Below are 25,075 nucleotides of genomic sequence, written 5' to 3'. Positions count from 1 at the left end.
GCGGGGATGCCGTATGTCAGCTGGCGTACGGCTGATGTGCATTTCTGCAATGACGTAAGACCACAGAGAACAGACATCCAAGTGCATTCTGAATTGTGTGTAAAGAATTATTTCATCGGCAACACAAGTGGCAATCTGGTGGCGCTGCAATCGGCGAGTTTCTCATACTAATTTTATTCACCACTTGAAATGTTTCAATTCACCACTGACTGTGGCAATATGACGTTTGGCGGCGCAAGTGTTTTCGACGTATATTGGTTTGCAACCTTACTCAAGTAAGGATTCAAATCCTTACACAAGTTTCTGAACGAAATTTGTGCTAGCCTGGATGTCTGTTCTCTGTGGTTCAACTCATCATACACACGCTCTAACCTCTCTCTACAGACGGATAATTCAATTTTGGGTTCCCGTTTGCATGAATTGATCCTATCCTCATTGTAACGGCACCAAAATCTGTTAATATCACAATTTTAATTTTCCACTCTCAAAATTCTCAAAAATTCAAAAACTAAATTGACAACCGTGATTAGCAGCGACCGTTACGGAAATGAGTGGCTAAACTACAATTTCAGCAGCGCTGCTCTATTAGTAGCGCCCTTTACGGTTGCTCTTGTGTGCCGTGATGAATGCCACACTCATACCACTTAGGGGAGATCGGGGTATAACGCGCCCCTTAAGGAATGACTCGATTTTAGCCATAAAACACAATGATGTCCATTGTAGTTGCCGGCATCTCAAAGTTCAATATGTTTTCTTCCAATTATTGAAAACGTTAAATGAAATAACGTTGTAGAAGCTAAACTATGATATAAAAAAAATCTTGGTTAAATGTGTTTTTCATTTTTTTTTCAGAGTTAACCGCTCCGCCCACGGGCAATCGCGCCTCTAAATGTAACACGCCTAGAAATAATGTGATTTGGGTGCTGCATGCATTACGGCGTTTATTTGATGTTAGTGCGGCAGCTACATAATAACGCAATGATTGTACATTTGAAAGGTTCTGATTATCGTATCTGTACTACTGCAGTCATAATTCAAACGCTAGCGGCTGTTTTGGAATTACACGGCGAAGGCATTTGTGTATTTGCAGTTGTGTAGAAGAGTATTGTGCCATGATTTCATTCAGAAAAAAGAATCCTCGGACAAAAGAGGCATAAAACAAGCTGCAAACAAGGCGCGTCAAGAAGCTCAATTTGTTGTGAATATTCGATTAAGGGGAATCGGTTTAATACGCGCAACCGGGGTACAACGACCCATGATAATCTGTACAATTTTTCATATGACATGTTAATATTTCTCGATAGCATTTTCACTTTTCTATCTTCTCAATCAATAAAACTTGGAATATAACAAACTAACAAAATATTAAAATTGAAAAACGTTTTTAGCCATTTCTGTTGTAAGAATGCGGAAACTTTTAACGCATATTTGAAGATCAAAATGGAACAAAGTTGCAAAACTTGATATGAAAATTACTTTGCTCACTCGCGAAATTGGTGATTTGCGCGAAAGTGTCCTTTTAAGTGTGAAAACGCGTATTTTAAGGTCCAACATCGCGAGTACTCTTGGGGCAAAATGCGCCAGCCTTCGCCGTATCTCATCAGAACCTTTCAAATGTGCATTTATTGCGTTATTTATTGCCGCACTAACGTCGAGCAAACGCCGTGATGCATGCAACACCCAAATCACGTTATTTTTTGACGCGTTACTTATAGCGGCGCATTTTTCCCGTACCCCGAAAAAATGAAAAACACATATTTGATCAACAATTTTTCATAGTTTAGTTTCTAGTTGGAAGAAAACACATTTAACTTCAGAATGCCAGCAACTAAAATGGGCATTATTGTGCGTTTCATGGCTAAAATCGAATCAATCCTTATGGGGCGCGTTATACCCCGATCTCCCCTATTACTAACCCGAAATCAAAACTGTTTGATGGCAGATCTTCAAAAGCGCTTTAGCGACTCTAAGTTACTCCTCCAAAAACGCAATGCAAGGCCATGGTGAAGAAATCACCCCTTTAGTGTTTGATGCACTAACAGAACCAATCTAGCCACACATTTCAATAGGTCCTATCTGTATTTGAGAGGCTCTCTTTGTTCACTTTCTCTTTCAATTATTGCAATGTTATGGTACACTTTTGCAGTAAAAATCAAAGACGATTGCTTTGACCATCGTTCAATGCAAGGAGACAATCATAATACAAATAAACAGCTGAGATATTAACGAAAGAGAGGGAAACCAAAGAGAGCCTCTCTTCTGCAGATAGGACCTTTAGACATGTTTGGCCTTCAATCATCTCACGTTCTGCTTCCTCAGAGAGATTCAATGCAATAGCGACTTCCGAACACTTAGTATTACAAACTTTTTGTGATGGGCAACTGACGATATCATGCTCTTCACGGAGCGGGGACGCGCTATGTGTTTCGGAAGATTTCATATGTCGGTTCACTGACATCACCCAATGATAATACATATTGTGTATTCTAAGGCTGTTTTGTGTGGCAAAGGGCTTGCGAGTTCTATGTTTCAGTTCTGAGTCTCCGGACTGCGTTGCATGTTTCATCACCACTTTTGACTCGGTGGTTTCAAACTTACAGCCGATACAGATTTTCACCCAGCTTTTCAAAATGGCGCTGCCGGCGGTACTTCCGATATGCAATGAACAACTTGAAAACCAGGGTCTCCAGTTAGACTAGTGGTTAAGGTTATGGATCGCCAATCCGGAGACGGCGGGTTCGATTCCCGTTCCAGTCGGGAACATTTTCTCGACTTCCTGGGCATAGTGTATCATTGTATTTGCCTCACAATGTACAAATTCATGCAATGGCAGGCAAAGAAGGCCCTTCAATTAAAATCTGTGGAAATGCTCTTAGAACACTAAGTTGAAGCGAGGCAGGCCAAGTCCCAGTGGGGACGTAGAGCCAGAAAGAAGAAGAAGAAGAACTTGAAAACCACTTAACAGTCGAACGAACATTCGAAATTTTTAGAATTTCGGTGGATTCGAATGTGTCTGATGTGAGCGGTGATATTTCCGCTAAACAAATCGCAAATTGAATACTGAATAGTCACGAACTCAAATTTGAACACGCTTTTGGATGAAGTTGACCATTGCCGATGTACACTATATTTCAAGTCTCCAAGACACGCTCCAGGACACGTTCAATTACGTTCTTTAGGTTCAGTATCTGTACCGAAGATCTTTCAGTTATGTCAAACTCGAGACGAAAAATCGTATAATTTCAATAGAAGACGCGGTCTGCCGTGGTCAGGCGATTGATGTCCTCCCCTTTCTAAATATAAACTTGCATTCATACGTGTCAGGCACTATTCTGCGGGCGGTTAATAACGTTCAAGCTCAAAATAGTTTATTTTGTATGATCGCACGCACGAAACACAGAAAATTCAACGCACATCAAAAGGTCTGACCAACCGGCATGATCATCAACTCGTGAACTTGGACTCGTGGTGGGGTGCCCAGTACGTACAATACAGCGTTGGAAATGTCCTCGGCTTCCAACTTGGGATACCCTTTGCTGAGCAATTCTTCTGGCAGCATTTTTGTACGAACCATTCCAGGGCTGATACTCTGCGAATTTCAAACAAAAAGTGTGCAATGGAATCCTCACAGAAACATACAATATCAATCGACTTACCGTCACCTTAATTTTCGTGTTCGCATTCCACAATTCGTTCCTCATCGTTTCCGTAATTGCCGTTACGGCATGTTTTGATGCAGAATAAATGTTGATGGTCGGGTGATTGATCGCCCTATGACCAGCAACGCTGTTTATATGAACAATGTGACCATCAACCGATCGCTTCCTCATTGACTGAAAAGCCTCCCGACTGCACAGCACCAGTCCCATCACGTTCGTATCCATCACTTCACGTAGCATTTGGGTGTTTCCGGCTGCCAGCAGTTCGGTGTGGTGACCAACGCCGGCACTGTTGATCAATACGTCCACACCTCCGAAGTTTTCCGCAACCCATTCGAACGCCTCTAGTATGCTCTCCTCTTTGCGAACATCACACTTGAAGGCGTGGAGACGATCCCGCACCGATTCCGACAAATGCGCCTTTAGCGCATTGATACGCTCGGGCCGTCGTGCCAATCCAACGACCACCATGCCAGCTTTGGCCAAATCTTTGACAATGGCAGCACCGATACCTGAACTGGCACCGGTTACTACAGCCACCTTTCCAGCCCAACGGTCCATACTCGGGATATAAGGCTACTGATTCGCTAGCTGGAACTTAGCATGATATCGGAATAGTTTGCTATCTATCTGTGCTGAAGGTATTGCTATAATAATTCCGATTGTGATAACTAGATAACAGCTGCGAGATAACAGCATTGTTTAGGCTTGATAATTTGAAGGTCATTTCAAAATTATATTTAAAAAGATACGAGATTTGAGCAAATGCAAACTAAAACATTAAAACTTCACCACCCGTAGGGAGTCAGTGAAATTTGACTATCTTTAATTATAGGAAACTATTTGTAAACAATTGTATTAAAAGGTGTTTCGTCCTTCTTCTTGGCATAACATCCATAATGCCAGTGATCATTTTGCATGCTATATCATGTGGCAAGGAAATTTCCACTCACACCCTGCACGCTGTCCTCCAGGTCTTCCTGTACCATCCGGATCTCTTGCAAACATTAGCTTTGCAGGGTTGTTGTCCGGTATTCACACAACATGCGCTGCCCATTGTAACCTTCCAGTTTTTGCCACCTTGTGGATGCTAAGTTTGCCGTAGAGTGCAACGAGCTCATGGTTCATCCTTCGCCGGCACACAACGTTCTCCTGCACACCGCCGAAGATCGTCCTTAGCACGCGTCGCTCGAAAATTCCGAGTACTTGCAGGTCAATTGCAGCATGCGAGCATGGTCTATGTCTCGTGTCCGTAGAGAACCACCGGCCTTATAAGCGTCCTGTGCATGGTGCACTTTGGTGCGGTTTGAATCTTTTTCGACCGCAGGTTCTTGTGGAGCTCAGAGTAGGTCCAATTTCCAATGATGATACGTTTTCGTACTTCATAGCTACCGTTGTTATCAACCGTTAACAAGGATTCGAGGTAGACAAAGTCCTCCACCACCTCGAATGTGTTCCCGTCTATGGTAACACTGTTTTGCAGGCTTGCCCTGTCGTTAACGGTTCCACCTGCCAACATGTACTTCGCTTTTGATGCGTTCACCATCAGTTTGACCTTGCTGCTTCTTGTTTCAGACAGATATCAGTTCTGGCATCGTTCCAAATGTTCTAGCAATATCTATGTTATCTGCAACACAAACAAATTGGCCGGATCTCGTGAAAATCGTCACGTAACACCTTCCAAGGCGATGCTGAACAGCAGGCATGAGAGCCCACCACCGAGATTCGAACAAACTAATCAGACCGCTTGAAACTCTTACGCAGTTTTTTACATCGTCCAACGTCGCTTTGATCCAACCCGGGAGCATCTTGACAGCTGCCGAACAACGTCAGCGTACCTAAAAATTTTGATCCGGGTGGTACCGTGATTTCGGGTAGTTGGGAGCGACGAGGATCCAACCATCACATTAATCAGCCGGAGAAAATCTTCAAGTGCGCTGTTAGAAAGATTATGGCGAATGAAAATGTGCAAAAGCATAAACATTATATAGTTCTTGGTGATGCTCAGCTGAGGATGCAGCAGGTCCCCTGAAAAATAATGTATTATCCGGGATTCCTTCAGGCATTCCTTCCGGGATTCCTTCGGGAATTCCTCCTGGGATTTCTTAAGAAATTCCTTCCGGGATTCTTTCAGGATTGATTCAATAATTTAAGAATAATTTTGAAAAAGATTGTCGGGTGTGGGGAATCTTCGGGTTTCAACCACAACAACAGTTTTATAATGAAGTCTTTTATTTGTCCGTAGCTTGAAGCAGCCATGGTTGACATAAATGGAGAGGCATATGCGGCCGGTGGCATCAACTTTGTGGCAACCAACTCGGTCAGACTGTCAGAAGAACATGATCGGTCTATGAACTGAACACTGATCCGCTGGATTTGAGTTTAAAGGAATCACCGTTCGGGCAACAGACTCAAACGAAAATCTAAGGTTTGATCGATGAAGTTCAACAACTCACTGTTGACGCCCCTGATGATCCGCTACGCGGGCTGTCACAGAAGCGAGCCTTTTATGAAGCTGATAGTCTTCCGTCCGACGATTCCGAAGATATGCAGTTTGATACACAAGCAAAAGCCGCTCAAGGTACCTTTTGATTAAAATATTCTGAAGGAATTCAGAATTTCTTTATTTGAATTTATGTGAACATTTTTAAAATTTTCAAGTGTAACTGGCAGTATTATTTGTAAATTCTTTTGAAACTCTGAAAGGACTTTCTGGCTGAAGCCTTATGAACATATCTAACTTTTTTACTACCAATTTCTATAAAAGAAGAAATCGCTGAAGAGAAAAATTTTGCGAAATTCCTGAAAAATACAATTCTTTTGAGAAACCAACCAAGATCTCCGTGTGCAATAACAGAAGCTATGCATGAAGGGTTTCTTGGAGGATTTATTTAAAAGCGTTAGCAGCATTTTTTTAGATTTCCGACAATACCTATGTAGGAGATTAATGGTTCGAAATAAATAAAGTACATAACAATCAAAAATATATTTAACTAGTTTGGTTTTAGAGTGCTTTATATCAAACATCAAAGTACTATAAAATATCCGGAAAGGAAAATGGTACGAACGGGAAGCAGCAAACGGAATAAACCACGCAGAAGGCTGGCGGTAGATTTGGTAGTTTCTCGGGAGAGAGTGTCTGTATGCGAGAGGAAAGTTGGTTCGGGTCGAAAACGAATAGTCCGGTAGCGAGGTGGATGGATGGTTAACAACGCTGATGACTTTAGAGAGAGGCGCGAAAGTAGACGGCCGTTCGGCTCAAAAGTTCGGGTGCCTGAAGACGGTGGGTAAATGTGTGAGATGCGAGAGTGGAGCAGCTCGGCTCGAGATTTCGGGTAGACGGCGACGACGACGTCGACGTCGGGATAAACGCGATGAGTGCATTGGGGAGAAAGAGAGTGTGCGGGTCTGCCAGAGAAGAGAGTCGATGAGCATGCGTCTGTATGTGTGTGTAGAAGTGGAGGACCGTGGGTATCAAATCAGCGTTAGGTGTGCGTGGAACAGAGCGACTGGTAGAAAAGGTAAAATGGGATAGCGAGGCCGAGTGTTCCTCTCGGGAGAAAATCAAATAAAACGAGAGCGTTCTTCGGTACTGAGCATCGGCTGGGTTCGCTGCTATTCCGACGAGACTGCGACGTGATTCTGTTGGCGAATGCGAATGCGATCGGTCGCATTTTTGAACAGTGAAAAAAAAAACGTTTCGCGGTTTTTAAGTGTCGGCCAATTAGGAAATTTGGCGGATTCCCAAAAATAAGTAAAAATGGACAAACCAAAGGACAAACGTCACGACAATGGCGCAGTGGACGCTCCCGTCCGGTGAGTATTTATTGGATAATCTTTGAAATTGTGGGAGGAAAGAAAATACAGTCCAGAAAATTAAACGTGGAGGTAGCGCTGAAACAATATGGCGGGCATTCGGAAATTAATGTGTGGCGTGAGGAAGAATTCAAGACGAACAAGTGGATAACGGTGCAATCAAGTGAAAAGGAAGCAAAAGGAGAACGTGTTCCGCGGTGGAAACAAGGAAAGTGATTTTTTTCGTTAGGTCGGTTGGTTGGAGGAATAATCGGAATGCAGTGGTAGTACAGTTCGAGTGGTAATGGGACAAACTGGCGGTCGAGTTCGCGATACACGATGAAATGTAGTGGAATCTATTTGTTAATAGTTGGCTATTTTAATTTATTGGCAAAAGGAGAACGTGGCCCGCGTGAAACATGAAAAGAGATTTTCCGTTATCAAGTCGGTTGGTTGGAGGAACAATGGGAATGCAGTGAGAGTACAGTTTAACTGGTGATGAAACAAAATGGCGGTCGAGTACGCGATACACGGGGAATTGAAGTAGAATCTATTGGGTGATTATTGGCAATAGGGTGGTGCAGTGAATGAAATATTTAGTGAATCCGTACTACTTTGAGGAGGGGAACGTTAAGAGTTTATTGCTTTAGTATTTAACTGGATGTTTTATGGGTTTTAATTGGTACGAAGTCTTTTTTCGGAATTTGTGAATTAAATTGAATAATCAAGAAACGGTAAATTATATATGTTTCGTCGTGGTGATTCGGTAAATTTGAATATGTGATAAACTGCGGTAAATTGTGAAATGCTTTTGAGAGTGTAGAATTTTTTGATTTAAGAATTCTCGATTTTAAAGGAGCGAGAGGACTCCTAGTATAGAAACAGAGCGAGAGGACTCTGAGCTAGTAAGGGAGCGAGGGGATTAAACAGAGCGAGAGGACTCTGATGTTACAAGGAGCGAGAGGACTCCTGGGAAGAAAACAGATCTTGGGGACTATGGAATTGAAGTGAGAGGGTTAAAAAAAAAAAAAAAAAAAAAAACTGATTAGAAAAATATTTAGCGGCTATAAAAACATCTAAAAATGAACCAATTTTGCACACTGCTAAAAATATGAAAGATAAAGTAGTAAAGTAGTTTCTCAATTTAATTAATTTCAGGAAGATGAAAAAGAAGGAAGCAAAGGTTGATGTCATCATGAAAGAGCTAGCGGAAGAAAAATCAGCCAGGATCGAACTAAGTAAACAACTCGAGAAGGCAAATGAAACGATCTTGGCTCTGCAGACGAGTCTGAGAATTCCACGAAGCGAAAGTATTGAGAGCGCGGCCTTTTCTGGAAATGCAGGGCCCTCAAGTACTCGGCACCAGGGCAATGAATCGGGAGTTGAAATGACACGATTCATGACGTCGGTGAATCAAATGTCTATTTCCTCCATCAGCGTGCCGGAATGTAAGCCTTCTGTCACAGGAGAGCAAATTGGACGGCGCGACTATGAATCGTGGATCGACCTGCTGTCGGATTCGTTAAAGTTGGCAGGAGTAGAGGACGAACCAACCAAATTCGTCATCTTCAAGGTGAAGGCTGGTCCGATGCTATTGGACATTTTCAAGAATACAAAGTCAACCGGGGAAGCACCTGACGAAATCGAACTTCCGTACTCAAACGCCTTATTCAGATTGAAGACATACTTTGGGTCGGCATCGGACATTATGCTCCAGCGCCGTAAGCTCGCGCTGATGGTGCAGACCCCAGAGGAGACAGACCTGGCTTTCATTATGAGGGCGGGATCGATCGCTCGGCTGTGCGATTTCAAAGAAGGTAAAGAGTTTGAAGAAATTGTAAGTGCCGTGGCGACCCACGCAAGGAACAAAGACGTGCGGGTCGTAGCTCTCAAGATGCTCAACCGACAAGGATCATTCACGGAACTGGTGGACGCGGTTCGGGAAATCGAAGCGGTTGCGATAAACGAAGAGTTCTATCGAATGAGGCATAATAAGCAAGAAGAGGCGAAAGTCGCGGCTGTTAGCGCCAGTTTTCCGAGGGAAGAATCATCACGTCGTAATCTGAACTACCGTCCGGCAGTACGTGGCAGATTTGCTCCATACCAGGCGGGCCGCTCCAGATTCGAAGCTCATCGATCATCGGATACAAGAGGATTTGGTAATTCACGGGAAGCGGAGGCGTTCCGCTGTTTCAGATGTGACAGCGTATATCACAAGGCTGAGGCTTGCTATGCAATCGATAAAATTTGTCTAAAATGTGGCCGTAAGGGTCACATTCAAAGAGCCTGCCGCGCAACATACAAGTCAGAAGTCCAGCGACGTCCAGTGAAGGAGGAGCCGGATGTGAAACCTGGCGAAGTGGCTTCGATCGACGTAGAAGCAGCTGCGAAGGCAGAGGAGCAAACGGAAGAGAAAAATGTAGGTGTTGATAACTTGAAGTAAAGTATCTTTCTTGAACGCTTTGATTTACGAGAAAAGTTTTGAATTCGTTATTTCGTAAATAAAGTTGATTTTTTTGGCAGTTAAATAAATCAAGACTAATTATTTTCCAAAAAGGCCAATGTATGTCAAGGTTCATATTGATACATTTATTATCTTAAACATATTTAAAGAGGTAAACTCATAAATGCATTTTGTTTTACAGTTGCAAATCGCAACATTCACGGATCAGACATCAGCGGATGAGGGAATTATAAAGGCAACGGTCGCAGGATTAGAATGCGAGTTCCTTATTGACTCCGGAGCACAGGTTAATACGATAACAAAGCATCGTTTTACTGTTCTGTGCGAAGATGATAGGTACAGAAAGGCCCTGTTCAACATGCAAGAGAGTACTGATCGTCCCTTGAAGGCGTACGCGACTGCCGGAGAAATCCCGGTGGTATCGACCTTTGAAGCCTTCTTGCATATATCCGACGATCGTCCAACCCTCCTTGAGAAATTTTATGTGGTCGAGGAATGCAGGTCGTTACTAGGAAGAGCGACAGCAACCCGATATAACGTTCTATTACTTGGGTTAAAAGTACCGATAGACTCACAAAAATCCATGACGCAACTCTGGTACGAGTCGGAGGAAATCGCAGCAGTTTCGGTGGGGGAAACCTTCCCAAAATTCAATATTCCTCCGGTTCTAATTAGCTATGACCAGACAAGACCACCATGCCGCAATATTTTTATGAATATCCCGATTGCGGTGAAGCCAATCGTGGAGAAAAGGCTTCAGGAACTTCTGGCAGCAGGGATCATTGAGAATGTAACAGACGATATGGACAATTCGTTCTGCTCGTCCGTCCTAGCAATCCCTAAAGGACGGGACGATATAAGGCTGGTGATCGATCTTAGAGGTCCGAACAGTTATATCCAACGAACTCCTTTTCCGATGCCAAGTCTGGAGAAAATTTTGGCTGAGATAGATGGGGCACAGTGGTTCTCGACCATCGACTTGGCCAATGCGTATTTTCACATCGAACTCGATGAGAAATGTCGCCATCTCACGAACTTTTGCACCGAGTTTGGCATGTTCCGGTGCGTTAGGCTTCCCTTTGGATTGTGTAATGCGCCGGACATTTTCCAGGAAGTGCTACAGCGGAAGATACTCGGCGGCTGTCGCGGAGTCAAGAACTATCTAGACGATATCTTCGTTTTCGGGAGGACTCCAGAAGAGCATGATGAGAACCTGAGAGAGGTGATGGCTCGCCTTCGAGAACACAATGTAAAAATCAATGAATCCAAATGTGTTTTCAAGAGCCAAGCCGTTAAGTTCATTGGGTTTAAGATCACTCCAGAGGGATGGCAAATCGAGGAGGAGAAAATGAAAGATATTGAGGAATTCAGAACACCTGAGACTATTGCGGAGGTTAAGAGCTTTTTGGGCCTGGTGACATTCGTCGACAAGTTCGTGCCACATCGAGCAACGCGTACCGAAAAGCTTCGTGCGTTAGCGAATGCAGAAGGCTTCTACTGGTCCGAGGCAGAAGAACTAGAGTTCCAAGCATTTAAGAAGGAGGCGGTGAAGATGATTAAAACACTGGGGTACTTCAACACATCGGACAGGACGGAGATATTTGTGGATGCGTCAGCGGTTGGCCTGGGGGCTGTTTTAGTACAGTTCAACGAAGAAGGCACACCACGAATTATCGCTTGTGCTTCAAAAGCGTTAACGACAACCGAGCAGAGATACCCACAAACACACCGGGAAGCTCTGGCTGTGGTGTGGGGTGTCGAGCGATTCGCTTACTATTTGTCGAGCAGATCGTTTGTAATCAGAACTGACGCAGAGGCAAACCAGTTCATTTTTGGAGGAAAACATCGTATCGGCAAACGAGCAGTGTCCCGCGCAGAGGCTTGGGCTCTGCGGCTACAACCCTTTGATTTTTCTATTCAGCGAGTCCCAGGTGATATAGTTTAAATTTACAAAATGTTAACGTGTAAACATATCATTATTCTATACAGGGGAGCAGAACGTTGCCGACGCACTGTCAAGGCTTTTTCAGATGTCCAAAGAGGCGGAACCGTTCGAAGACAGTTTCGAAGATCATGTACTATTTTCCCTGGATGCGGGGATTATGGACATAACAGCAGACGATGAGATGAAGCAAGTGGCAGAGGCTCTCACAGATGATGCATGGCCGCCAGAATTGAGAAAATACGAATCACAAAAGAAAAACCTGCATAGTATCGGATCAATGATTTGTAAGGACGATAAGATTGTTCTTCCCAGCTCATTGCGGAGAAGAGCGATGGAGTCTGCACATGGCGGTCATATAGGCGAGGTTGCCATGAAAAGGATCATGCGAGAGTTTTTTTGGTGGCCACGCATGGCCGCAGAAACAGAGCGGTTCGTCAAAGAGTGCCAAACTTGCTGTATGTTGTCCCGTAAAAATGCTCCAGTGCCTATCTCTTCTCGTGATCTTCCCGATGAACCTTGGGATACAATCCAAATGGATTTTCTCTCCATTCCGGGCTACGGTTCCGGAGACTTCTTAACGGTGGTAGATACTTACTCTCGCTACCTTTCGGTCGTAGAGATGAGGCGAAAAACTGCGGAGGCTACTAATGCGGCACTATGTGGCATCTTCAAGACTTGGGGTTGCCCTCGTGTTTTACAGAGCGATAATGGCCCACCATTTAGTAGCTCAACATTTTGCTCATTCTGGGAAAATAAAGGCGTGGCGGTTCGGAAGTCGATTCCATTGAGCCCACAATCAAATGGGCTCATAGAACGACAGAATCAATCTTTGATTAAAGCTGTATCTGCTTCCACAATAGACGGATCAAATTGGCGTTATAGCTTGGAGAAATTTGTGCACAGTCATAATACGCTGATCCCACATGCAAGGCTGAAGGTTACCCCGTTCGAGCTACTGGTGGGATTCAAATATCGCGGCCAATTCCCTAGTCTCTGGAACGAATGGAACCCTAAGGAATTGGATCGCGAAAGTATTCGGGAGTTGGACGCAGAAGCTAAGCTCTACAGCAAACATTATGCCGATTCGGTGCGTGGGGCAAAAGAGAGTAATATCAAGGTTGGGGATGTCGTACTGATAAGCCAACAGAAGAAAAGTAAGAGTGACCCAACATTTTCTTCTGAACGTTTCACGGTAATAACCCGAACTGGCGCAAAGGTGGTTATTATGAGCAGTAACGGAGTACAATACGCGAGAAATGTTCAGGACGTGAAGTTGGCCCCACCGGTAGAGGACATCAACGATTCGCAGAATAGAACGGTAGTAGATGCAGAGATTGACGGAAAGATGCCGGGTTCGGAAGACATTTCGGGAATGCAACCAATAGACGTGCCGTCATGCAGCACTCACACAACGGAGAAAATCACACTTCGACAGCGTTCCGAATTAAAAAGACCTGCTAGGCTTAATGATAACTATGTATATCGCATTTATCAGTAAATCAGGAATCACGAGTCGTTTCCTTTTTTTGGAGTGACATTAAACACACCATGTTAACTTGAAATAAATTTGAATGGTTGAAGGCTTAACGATATACTATTGAAAAGAGTAGAGGAGAGGAATATTGTAGGAGATTAATGGTTCGAAATAAATAAAGTACATAACAATCAAAAATATATTTAACTAGTTTGGTTTTAGAGTGCTTTATATCAAACATCAAAGTACTATAAAATATCCGGAAAGGAAAATGGTACGAACGGGAAGCAGCAAACGGAATAAACCACGCAGAAGGCTGGCGGTAGATTTGGTAGTTTCTCGGGAGAGAGTGTCTGTATGCGAGAGGAAAGTTGGTTCGGGTCGAAAACGAATAGTCCGGTAGCGAGGTGGATGGATGGTTAACAACGCTGATGACTTTAGAGAGAGGCGCGAAAGTAGACGGCCGTTCGGCTCAAAAGTTCGGGTGCCTGAAGACGGTGGGTAAATGTGTGAGATGCGAGAGTGGAGCAGCTCGGCTCGAGATTTCGGGTAGACGGCGACGACGACGTCGACGTCGGGATAAACGCGATGAGTGCATTGGGGAGAAAGAGAGTGTGCGGGTCTGCCAGAGAAGAGAGTCGATGAGCATGCGTCTGTATGTGTGTGTAGAAGTGGAGGACCGTGGGTATCAAATCAGCGTTAGGTGTGCGTGGAACAGAGCGACTGGTAGAAAAGGTAAAATGGGATAGCGAGGCCGAGTGTTCCTCTCGGGAGAAAATCAAATAAAACGAGAGCGTTCTTCGGTACTGAGCATCGGCTGGGTTCGCTGCTATTCCGACGAGACTGCGACGTGATTCTGTTGGCGAATGCGAATGCGATCGGTCGCATTTTTGAACAGTGAAAAAAAAAACGTTTCGCGGTTTTTAAGTGTCGGCCAATTAGGAAATTTGGCGGATTCCCAAAAATAAGTAAAAATGGACAAACCAAAGGACAAACGTCACGACAACCTATATAAGAAAGTTTGCTCAGGAACTACTCGGAAGATTTTCTGCTGGAACAGCCAAACTTAACTTTTATAAAAATATACCGTAATCCGGGGTCAAATTGATCACTTTAACCTTCCGTTAATCGCGCTGTTGTACTTTGTACAACACATGAGAATTATCGACTATTACTTTGAAACCATCTTTTCTATCGATGTCAACCCCAAATGTATTCTGCAGGAATCTTATTTGGAATATTATAAGACCTTTTTTGAAAACAGTATAACTCCTTATAAAGCGGAAAATTGAAAATCGCAATATGAAGAACGTACTATATTTAAGATAAGATAGACAGTTGAATGTGAATTACCCAAGTAACAAATTGACAACCTTTTAGCTTTCGCGATAATTTATAAAGGTTTTATAATAGCAGCAAACATGCCGTATAGTCTACAGGAAGTATTTGAATATGCAAAATAGCCACAGTTCAAAATCTTACTTATAACTGTTTTCATAACCTTCTGTAGCCAAAATTTAAAATCAAATATGACATGGCATTTAAAATAAGTTTATTATAGCATTCTGTTCCTCTAGAGAACCGTTCTTTTAAAACTACAAACATTGACTCATAAGTGTTGTGATAAAATATTCCATAAGTGTACTTTGTTATTATAAAAGACACGAGTAAGCCAAACGGTTTTATCTAAGATCAAACGGCATTTAAGCCAGCTGATCAGCAGCTGCCTGCTGACCGAGTGCCATCTTTGTTTTTGACTCATAATTCACATCCCGTAATGGCACTCTTACGCTAGCCAACAAGAATCTATGCTGTCAAGCAAAGCTAGCTTCGGGTGGAAGTTGATCTCGGCATTCTCTAGGCCGTGAAAGTAGAACAGATCCAGGGACGGATTAACAAACGGGGCACTTTACGAGGCACTCGCCTGTGCCACATCATGAAAGAGGTACATAGCCGGCATCTCTTGTTAACTTGAAGGATGAATTGCCACTATGAACAACGCTCATCTAAATATTCAGCTACTTATCACTCGATTCTCGATAATTTAATATAATAAACGATGGGAAAAGGGCCATCGTACGTAATTTCTGCCGTTTGCAGTGTTTTCGGAGGTATTTCCACTGGAATTGATGGTTCAAATGTAAACATTCCATTCCAGCTGTCAAATTTTTAGCAAGTTGCTGTTTAGTCTTCATATAAGTAAAAAAATAACGAAACGGTTTTAGATTAGCTTTTAACGTAACCATTTAGCTTGCAGGTGGTCATTACAAATGCATTCACTAGACATTATGCGTTAAATGATGCTTTTATGAAAGCAAACTGGAGATGATAGAAAAATAGACATTTTCGCCGTCGACATATTGGATTGTTGAATTTTTCTTGTATGGTGATGATTTTCTAGCATGTTTTCAGGTGGTATTTTTATGTTATTTTAACGATTTCGAAGAGGGCGCTTATTTTTCCACATCTTTACTAGCATATTTCACATAAAATTTCATTGGGCAATTGGTGTGACGTCACTATACGATAAATATTCATCGTGCGAAATTTGCAAATTTGGAACATATTATTGGCAATATTTCTCTGGCAGTTTTGTTTTTTCTTTCATGCTAAATTTATCAAGACCAAATATAATTTATAAATTCAGAATAGTTACGATAAAAGTCATTATTAGTGGGCATAGCATTTACCTAGGTAGATTACCCTAGAAAAGGTTACTACAAATGCTGGATTACTTTTGTTGAATACACTTCAAAACCTTCACCAGGATGGGCCAACTAGCAAGATTGTAATCTTCCTGAGGTTATGGTAGAAGCAATGCGGATAATTTTGCATTGGCTAGAGTTTTATTGATGTAGGTTCCCAAGTAACATTTCCAGTTTTATGAAGCACTAGAGGATTATTATAAACCTACATCAATAAAACTCTAGCCAATGCAAAATTATCCGCATTGCTTCTACCATAACCTCAGGAAGATTACAATCTTGCTAGTTGGCCCATCCTGGTGAAGGTTTTGAAGTGTATTCAACAAAAGTAATCCAGCATTTGTAGTAACCTTTTCTAGGGTAATCTACCTAGGTAAATGCTATGCCCACTAATAATGACTTTTATCGTAACTATTCTGAATTTATAAATTATATTTGGTCTTGATAAATTTAGCATGAAAGAAAAAACAAAACTGCCAGAGAAATATTGCCAATAATATGTTCCAAATTTGCAAATTTCGCACGATGAATATTTATCGTATAGTGACGTCACACCAATTGCCCAATGAAATTTTATGTGAAATATGCTAGTAAAGATGTGGAAAAATAAGCGCCCTCTTCGAAATCGTTAAAATAACATAAAAATACCACCTGAAAACATGCTAGAAAATCATCACCATACAAGAAAAATTCAACAATCCAATATGTCGACGGCGAAAATGTCTATTTTTCTATCATCTCCAGTTTGCTTTCATAAAAGCATCATTTAACGCATAATGTCTAGTGAATGCATTTGTAATGACCACCTGCAAGCTAAATGGTTACGTTAAAAGCTAATCTAAAACCGTTTTGTTATTTTTTTACTTATATGAAGACTAAACAGCAACTTGCTAAAAATTTGACAGCTGGAATGGAATGTTTACATTTGAACCATCAATTCCAGTGGAAATACCTCCGAAAACACTGCAAACGGCAGAAATTACGTACGATGGCCCTTTTCCCATCGTTTATTATATTAAATTATCGAGAATCGAGTGATAAGTAGCTGAATATTTAGATGAGCGTTGTTCATAGTGGCAATTCATCCTTCAAGTTAACAAGAGATGCCGGCTATGTACCTCTTTCATGATGTGGCACAGGCGAGTGCCTCGTAAAGTGCCCCGTTTGTTAATCCGTCCCTGGATCTGTTCTACTTTCACGGCCTAGAGAATGCCGAGATCAACTTCCACCCGAAGCTAGCTTTGCTTGACAGCATAGATTCTTGTTGGCTAGCGTAAGAGTGCCATTACGGGATGTGAATTATGAGTCAAAAACAAAGATGGCACTCGGTCAGCAGGCAGCTGCTGATCAGCTGGCTTAAATGCCGTTTGATCTTAGATAAAACCGTTTGGCTTACTCGTGTCTTTTATAATAACAAAGTACACTTATGGAATATTTTATCACAACACTTATGAGTCAATGTTTGTAGTTTTAAAAGAACGGTTCTCTAGAGGAACAGAATGCTATAATAAACTTATTTTAAATGCCATGTCATATTTGATTTTAAATTTTGGCTACAGAAGGTTATGAAAACAGTTATAAGTAAGATTTTGAACTGTGGCTGTTTAGAACTTTTTGCGATTTATACACACTGTAAAATATCGGCCTCGAAAGCGGAGCAAAAACTGCGCACTGGTTTAGATAACTGGGAACTGTGATATGATGATGTAGCACGAGCGAATTTGGAGAGTGGAAAGAGAGCGTTTTCTGGCTCTGCTGAGCTTTTATAGAAAAAATCTTATACCTAAGAGCGGAAATTCATTGTACAATATAATTATGGGATTTCAAGTTAGGCTAGGGGTAGTTCAATCGATAATTCAATGTTCGAAAATATAGCACTGGAAAATAAATCAATCATAATTCAACACACAGGGCCCCGTTGAAACCTACTGTTTCAACTGCGTTTGATCCTACGATGCGTCGTCCTCGGTATCTGTACCTGTATCCTTCCGTTGTCGGTTCCTAGCTGCTTCCTTTCGTGCGACCTTTGGCTCTCGATTGGGCTTGACGTTGGAAGTACATCTATCGGGAGTGTGCAGACTTCGGTCACGGATCTTTTGAACATTCCTCGAACTGTTCGCACTAGCACCACCCTTATGTGCCCATCGCTCCCTGCGTACGTTTCGACGACGCGACCCAAGTTCCACTGAAGTGGAGGAAGGTGCTCCTGTTTGAGCAGGACCAATGCGCCTTGGACCGGATCGTTGTGAGTTTCGGTTTGCCATTTGGGTCGTTGGTGCAACTGGCTCACGTAATCGCGGGACCATCGGTGCCAGAAATCTTGGACGGATCGTTTCAATTCCTGGAAACGATTTAAGCGGTTAATGCTCATATCCGTCACGTCTGGCTCCGGAATTGAGAACATTGGTTCTCCGATTATAAAATGTCCCGGCGTTAAAGCATTTAAATCCTCAGCGTTGTTAGATAACGGCGTCAATGGCCTAGAGTTAAGTATGCTCTCGATTTGAGTTACTGCGGTGACCATTTCATCCAGACGAAGAGATTTCGAACCCAAAATACGGCGAAAGTGGTGTTTAAAGGATTTTACCCCCGCTTCCCACAACCCACCGAAATGGGGGGAGCGGGCTGGGATAAAATGAAAGTTAATTCCTTGTTCTAAACAAAAGTTATTCCAATGTTCGGTTTTGAATTGGCCGAGGAATTGTACCCGGAGCTCCTTAAGTTCTCGATTTGCTCCCACAAAGGCTGTTGCATTGTCGCAATACAAGTTCAGCAATCTACCACGTCTGGCAATAAAACGCTTCATAGCATTGATGCAAGCTTGAGATGACAAATCGTAAACGATTTCTAGGTGCATAGCTTTTGAGACCATGCAAACAAAATTTGCAACATAAATTTTAACTGAAGATCCTCTACCAACAAGGGGACGAACAAGAAAAGGGCCACAGTAGTCCAAACCACAGTTGGAAAACACTCTCGCAGGTGTGATCCTCACTGAAGGAAGAGGGGCCATAATTTGGTGATTTCCACGAGGATTGCACCTGAAGCATTGTATGCATTCACGAACTATTTTGCGAGCAATATTTCTCCCATGCAATGGCCAAAATCGCTGACGGATGGTGGCTAGTAATAACGTTGGGCCAGCATGAAGAGTTTGATGATGAATAGAACGAGCAATCAACATAGTAATTTTGTGATCAGACGGCAATAGAATAGGACACCTTGTATCCAATGGAGCGGACAATTTTTCAAGCCGTCCTCTAATTCGGAGTAATCCGAATTCATCCAAATAAACATTTAGTCCCTTCATCAAGGACTTGAAATTCATTTCGGGTTGTGTACATTCTTCACCTTTTGCTTTAGTCAATAATTTGATTTCATCAGGGAAAGATTGTTGCTGTGCAAGCCGAACCAGGCGTTTTAATGCAAGATTTAACTCCTCTGGTGTAAGAGTACTAAATTTTCCAGAACGCTTTTTGGAAATGTGTTCAAAAAATCTCCAACACCAAGCAACAACCTTGAGCAAGGTGGATAACTCCGAATATCTTTCAAATATGTCCCATTTATCATGAATGGTGCTAGTCGTGAACAGAGAAACAAGTGAACGACGTTCAGTCATGTGAATGTTATCAATATTCGGAAACTTCCGATTCGATGGCCAACAGGCTGGCGATTTCACTAAAAAATCAGGACCATGCCACCACAGTTCGTTGTTTACAAGTTCAGAAGGTTGAACTCCACGTGAGATTTGATCGGCTGGGTTCATCTCGGAAGGGACATGTCTCCAGGTTTGTCCTTCAGTAAGTTTTTGAATCTCTGAAATGCGATTAGAAACAAACACCTTCCACACTGATGAAGGAGAGTGAATCCAATGTAAAACCACTGAAGAGTCTGTCCAAAAGGTGACTGACCCAGAAAATTCGGTTGTAGTGAGAATTTGATTAACTAATTGACTGCCCAATAAAGCCGCACATAATTCCAGACGAGGAATTGATTGTGCTCGTAGAGGCGAAACTCGTGATTTAGTTATCAATAAGTTGCTTGTGTGATTACTAGAAACAATATACACACAACATCCATATCCACGTTCGGATGCATCACAAAAGCAATGAATTGAATAAGGTTTGTTACTTATTACGCGGCGAGTCACTTGCAGTTGTTTTAGTACCGGTAACTGATCGCGGTAGGCTTGCCACCACAATCTCAAATCTTCGGGCAATTGTTCATCCCATGTGTATTGGCCCGACCATAAACGTTGAACGAAAATTTTAGCGGCCGCAACTACTGAGCCGACGAGGCCCATGGGATCAAACAATTGTGCCATTTCAGAAACAACAACACGATTTGTTATCACATCCGCGGTAGGCAGCACTGGTAGTTTAAATGCAAATTGGTCACTATGAGGGTTCCAGAGTAAACCTAAAGTTTTCACCGATGACGACCGATCTATCTCAATTTCACTAGGCATCTCAATCAGCTCATGAGGAATTTTGGCTAATACTCGCTCATCATTCGCACACCATTTACGAAGGTTAAAACCACCTGTAGCTAACAGCGATCTTAGCTGGACCGTAGATTCAACAACTTCCTCTATTTCGTCTCCACCAGTTAGCGTATCATCAACATATGTATTCTTGCGAATTATCTTCGCTCCCATAGGGAATCGCGATTCTTCGTCTTCCGCCAGCTGCATTAGGACGCGAGCAGCTTGAAATGGGGCACAAGACGTCCCGTATGTCACTGTAGCTAATTGAAATTTGGAAATAGGATCTGTGGGATCGTTCCTCCACAAAAGTTGAAGGAATCTACGATCATCAGGGTGGATCCAAATTTGCCTAAACATTTTCTCAATGTCAGCTATAAAAACAAATTTGGGAATTCGAAAGTTTAAAACTATGGATAACAGTGTGGGCTGGACAGTCGGCCCAGCATACAAAACTTCGTTCAAGGATAATTGGTTAGTTTCGCTACACGAGCCATCAAAAACAATGCGAATCTTTGTGGTAGTGCTGTCGGGTCGAAATATGGGATGATGGGGTAAAAACGATTGTTGATTACCTGTATAGACGCTGGGCTCCATGTGTCCTAGTCTTGCATACTCCTCCATGAACTGGTGGTAGTTCTGTTGAAGGTTCGGATCAGTTCTAAACCGTCGTTCGGTAGACAGCAACCGACGCTGTGCTAACTGATGTGCGTCACCTAGATACGGCAGTCGATCGTCTCGTACAGGCAGCCGAACTACGTATCTCCCATCTCGTTCACGCGTCACTGTTCTTCTGAAGTGGTCTTCGCACCGTTGCTCATCCAATGTCAGAGCTCTACCGTGATCTAGATTGTCCATCTCCCAAAATCTCTGAAGCATCCCGTCCAGACTGTTAGCTGTACTAACTATGCAAATTGGCGGTTGATTCGCAGGCGTAGTGTACATTCCTGACATCACGAACCCGAACACAGTACTCTGTAACAGAGGACAGCCTTGAGCGAATGACATTCGTCTTGAATTTAGTAATGAAAAAAATAGCTCCGCACCAATCAAAACATCGACACCCGCACTAATGTTAAATTTCGGATCGGCAAGCACTACGTTAGATGGTATTTTCCACTTGGAAATATCAACATTTTTGCTTGGTAAAATAGCTGGAATTTTAGGGATCACCAGACACGACAGGACGCACGTAAAATTACTCACTCGCGAATTGATGTTAATCATGAGAGATTCCGTAATGTGCACTTTATTTGTGCCGACACCGATCACGTCGACATTAGTTTTACTGCGTTTAATACCGAGTTTAGTTGCTAGAGCTTCCGACACGAAATTGCACTGGGAGCAACTGTCCAGAACGACACGCGCGAAATGACTACGGTTGTGCGAGTCTGTAACCTTGATCAAGGCTGTTGCGAGGAACACTTCACTACCTATCTTTCGTTGCGGACACAGCTGTGTCGAGACATCCTCGGCTATTGTATTCTCCATAGGTATAGAAGCTGACCTATCACTGACCGGAGTACTGGACGAGAGCGCCGCGAACGAGTGAGCCGTAGCGGCATGTGTAGAGGATGGTGGTGGCGATGGGTAAAATCCAGTTCCAGCAAATTGATTAGATTGCGATGGTATTAGATTTTCCGTGGTACGAACCGATTGTTCATTTGCAATAAACGAATGCGATACACTGTTAGTAGGATGAGCGAGGTTAGAATCATTTGGAGTTGGCAAATGCAGTAGTGTGTGATGACGATTGCCACACACGTTGCAGTTTGCCGAGTTGCAATTCTTTGCCATGTGGTATCCACCGAGACAATTGATACACAATTTGTATCGTTTCGCGAGATTGAAACGTTCTTTAGGGGCCAGTTTTTTAAATTGAACACATTGGTACAATAGATGACCTTGCTTGCACTGAGGGCATTTAGCAGAAGGCTCTGTAGCGACAAAGGTAGTAGTAGTTTTCGACGGCTGCTTTTTGTGGTCAGTGTTAGGGAGATTTACATATTGCGATAGCTTTACGGATTGTAACATGCGAGCTTGCGTCCTAATAAAGTTGACCAATTGCTCGTAAGTCGGGCGCTCATTTTCCTTACCTTGTTTCTCCCATTCTTTGAGGGTAACCGAGTCTAAACGACGACTGAGACTCTCAACCAAGACAGAGTTCCAATGTCTGTCTGGACCTTCGAGTTGGTTCAGCACACTCACATGTCGGTCAAATTGGTCCAGCAACTCGGAAAGACCCGACGCTGATTCACGTTTCAAAGCGGGAATTGAGAATAGTGCAGCAATATGGCGTTTTATCAACAAATTAGGATTGTCGTATCGTTTTTCAATAGCTTTCCACGCTATAGAATAATTTTCGGTGGAAACGGGAAGGGAAGAAATAATATGGTGGGCTTCGCCTTTCAACGCGGCCTTCAAATAATGGAGCTTTTGAACAGAATTTAGCTGAGGATTAGCATGGACTAGAGATTTAAACAAATCACGGAATTCAATCCAATCTTCTGGATTGCCGTCAAATTCAGGGATTTTAATCTCCGGTAGGCGAACTGCCTGTGTTATATGCGATTGTGTGGAGTTAAGCAACATTCGAGAATTCGATGGAGGCTCAACACGTGGCAATTTGGTTATGAGAGAAGACTTTAAATCAATGTACATATTCTGAAACGAGACTCTTTGTTCTGCAAGCTCCGTAGAATCGGAATGTTCGATGGATTCAATATCGTCTTGAACCTCCGCAAACTTTTTCCACAACTCGTCAAGTAAGTCGATTCTTACTTGTACTTGATGGCTCATAGCCTCGTCATAATTGTCATTAAACGATTTTATTAGTGAGGCCGAGCCGAGAATGTTGGCTCGGCGTCTGCACAAGGTTTTCAATCGGTTAACACCAGTGCGGGTTGTCTTCTTTGGCGTCATAATTCGAGGGACCAGCATATATGGACGTACCTGTTAAGCAAGGTTGATTCCGACCTGCTGGGCGCGGATTGCCGTACCAGAACGGCCGCCGAAGTAGATTAACGCTTCCTGAGGTGACGAGAGATGGTCACGAAGTGCTGCTTCGGAGCTCCCCCAAATCGAGCCCGCCCGTGTCGAGAAAGGATATCCCACGTGGTCCTAGCACACGGTCACAAACTGCTTTTACACACACTACGCGACCCGACACTTATCCGGCGAGACGAATTCCCGGGTTTCGGCACCACTGTTTAGAACTTTTTGCGATTTATACACACTGTAAAATATCGGCCTCGAAAGCGGAGCAAAAACTGCGCACTGGTTTAGATAACTGGGAACTGTGATATGATGATGTAGCACGAGCGAATTTGGAGAGTGGAAAGAGAGCGTTTTCTGGCTCTGCTGAGCTTTTATAGAAAAAATCTTATACCTAAGAGCGGAAATTCATTGTACAATATAATTATGGGATTTCAAGTTAGGCTAGGGGTAGTTCAATCGATAATTCAATGTTCGAAAATATAGCACTGGAAAATAAATCAATCATAATTCAACACACAGGGCCCCGTTGAAACCTACTGTTTCAACTGCGTTTGATCCTACGATGCGTCGTCCTCGGTATCTGTACCTGTATCCTTCCGTTGTCGGTTCCTAGCTGCTTCCTTTCGTGCGACCTTTGGCTCTCGATTGGGCTTGACGTTGGAAGTACATCTATCGGGAGTGTGCAGACTTCGGTCACGGCTCTTTTGAACATTCCTCGAACTGTTCGCACTAGCACCACCCTTATGTGCCCATCGCTCCCTGCGTACGTTTCGACGACGCGACCCAAGTTCCACTGAAGTGGAGGAAGGTGCTCCTGTTTGAGCAGGACCAATGCGCCTTGGACCGGATCGTTGTGAGTTTCGGTTTGCCATTTGGGTCGTTGGTGCAACTGGCTCACGTAATCGCGGGACCATCGGTGCCAGAAATCTTGGACGGATCGTTTCAATTCCTGGAAACGATTTAAGCGGTTAATGCTCATATCCGTCACGTCTGGCTCCGGAATTGAGAACATTGGTTCTCCGATTATAAAATGTCCCGGCGTTAAAGCATTTAAATCCTCAGCGTTGTTAGATAACGGCGTCAATGGCCTAGAGTTAAGTATGCTCTCGATTTGAGTTACTGCGGTGACCATTTCATCCAGACGAAGAGATTTCGAACCCAAAATACGGCGAAAGTGGTGTTTAAAGGATTTTACCCCCGCTTCCCACAACCCACCGAAATGGGGGGAGCGGGCTGGGATAAAATGAAAGTTAATTCCTTGTTCTAAACAGTGGCTATTTTGCATATTCAAATACTTCCTGTAGACTATACGGCATGTTTGCTGCTATAATAAAACCTTTATAAATTATCGCGAAAGCTAAAAGGTTGTCAATTTGTTACTTGGGAGTGTATTTCAAAATCTAAATGGTCTAGAAATATGGTGTCTTCGGCAAAGTTACTTGGTATATCAAGGGCATTCGCGAGGTGATCTGAGAAATTCAGATTTCAACCGATAGGCGGCGCTATTGAGCATGTAATTTTTATATCCCATATAACTCAGGATCCTGAGTACT

General features: G+C 43.0%; 3 protein-coding genes across 3 annotated transcripts; 1 reads left to right on the top strand and 2 right to left on the bottom strand.

Moving 5' to 3' along the window:
- Positions 1 to 3,347: 3,347 nt before the first annotated feature.
- Positions 3,348 to 4,243, bottom strand: LOC109403546 (farnesol dehydrogenase-like). Its single transcript, XM_019676367.3, has 2 exons — positions 3,657 to 4,243; positions 3,348 to 3,589 (listed from the first exon to the last, which is right to left on the bottom strand). Exons 1-2 carry the CDS (start codon positions 4,218 to 4,220, stop codon positions 3,416 to 3,418), a joined length of 738 nt encoding a protein of 245 aa, XP_019531912.3. The 5' UTR covers positions 4,221 to 4,243; the 3' UTR covers positions 3,348 to 3,415.
- Positions 4,244 to 6,597: 2,354 nt separating this feature from the next.
- On the top strand, positions 6,598 to 13,361 carry LOC109418037 (uncharacterized). The gene is made up of 5 exons (XM_062859654.1): positions 6,598 to 7,475; positions 8,613 to 9,873; positions 10,100 to 11,849; positions 11,908 to 12,318; positions 12,724 to 13,361. The coding sequence occupies exons 1-5, from the start codon at positions 7,420 to 7,422 to the stop codon at positions 13,359 to 13,361; spliced, it is 4,116 nt and encodes a 1,371-aa protein (XP_062715638.1). The 5' UTR covers positions 6,598 to 7,419.
- Positions 13,362 to 17,762: 4,401 nt separating this feature from the next.
- LOC134285165 (uncharacterized) lies at positions 17,763 to 24,764 on the bottom strand. The gene is made up of 3 exons (XM_062845355.1): positions 23,478 to 24,764; positions 21,101 to 21,500; positions 17,763 to 18,383 (listed from the first exon to the last, which is right to left on the bottom strand). Exons 2-3 carry the CDS (start codon positions 21,477 to 21,479, stop codon positions 17,992 to 17,994), a joined length of 771 nt encoding a protein of 256 aa, XP_062701339.1. The 5' UTR covers positions 21,480 to 21,500; positions 23,478 to 24,764; the 3' UTR covers positions 17,763 to 17,991.
- Positions 24,765 to 25,075: the final 311 nt, after the last annotated feature.

Source organism: Aedes albopictus, chromosome 1, assembly GCF_035046485.1.
Source record: "Aedes albopictus strain Foshan chromosome 1, AalbF5, whole genome shotgun sequence".
Taxonomy (NCBI): domain Eukaryota; kingdom Metazoa; phylum Arthropoda; class Insecta; order Diptera; family Culicidae; genus Aedes; species Aedes albopictus.
This window is presented reverse-complemented; position numbering and strand designations above follow the sequence as displayed.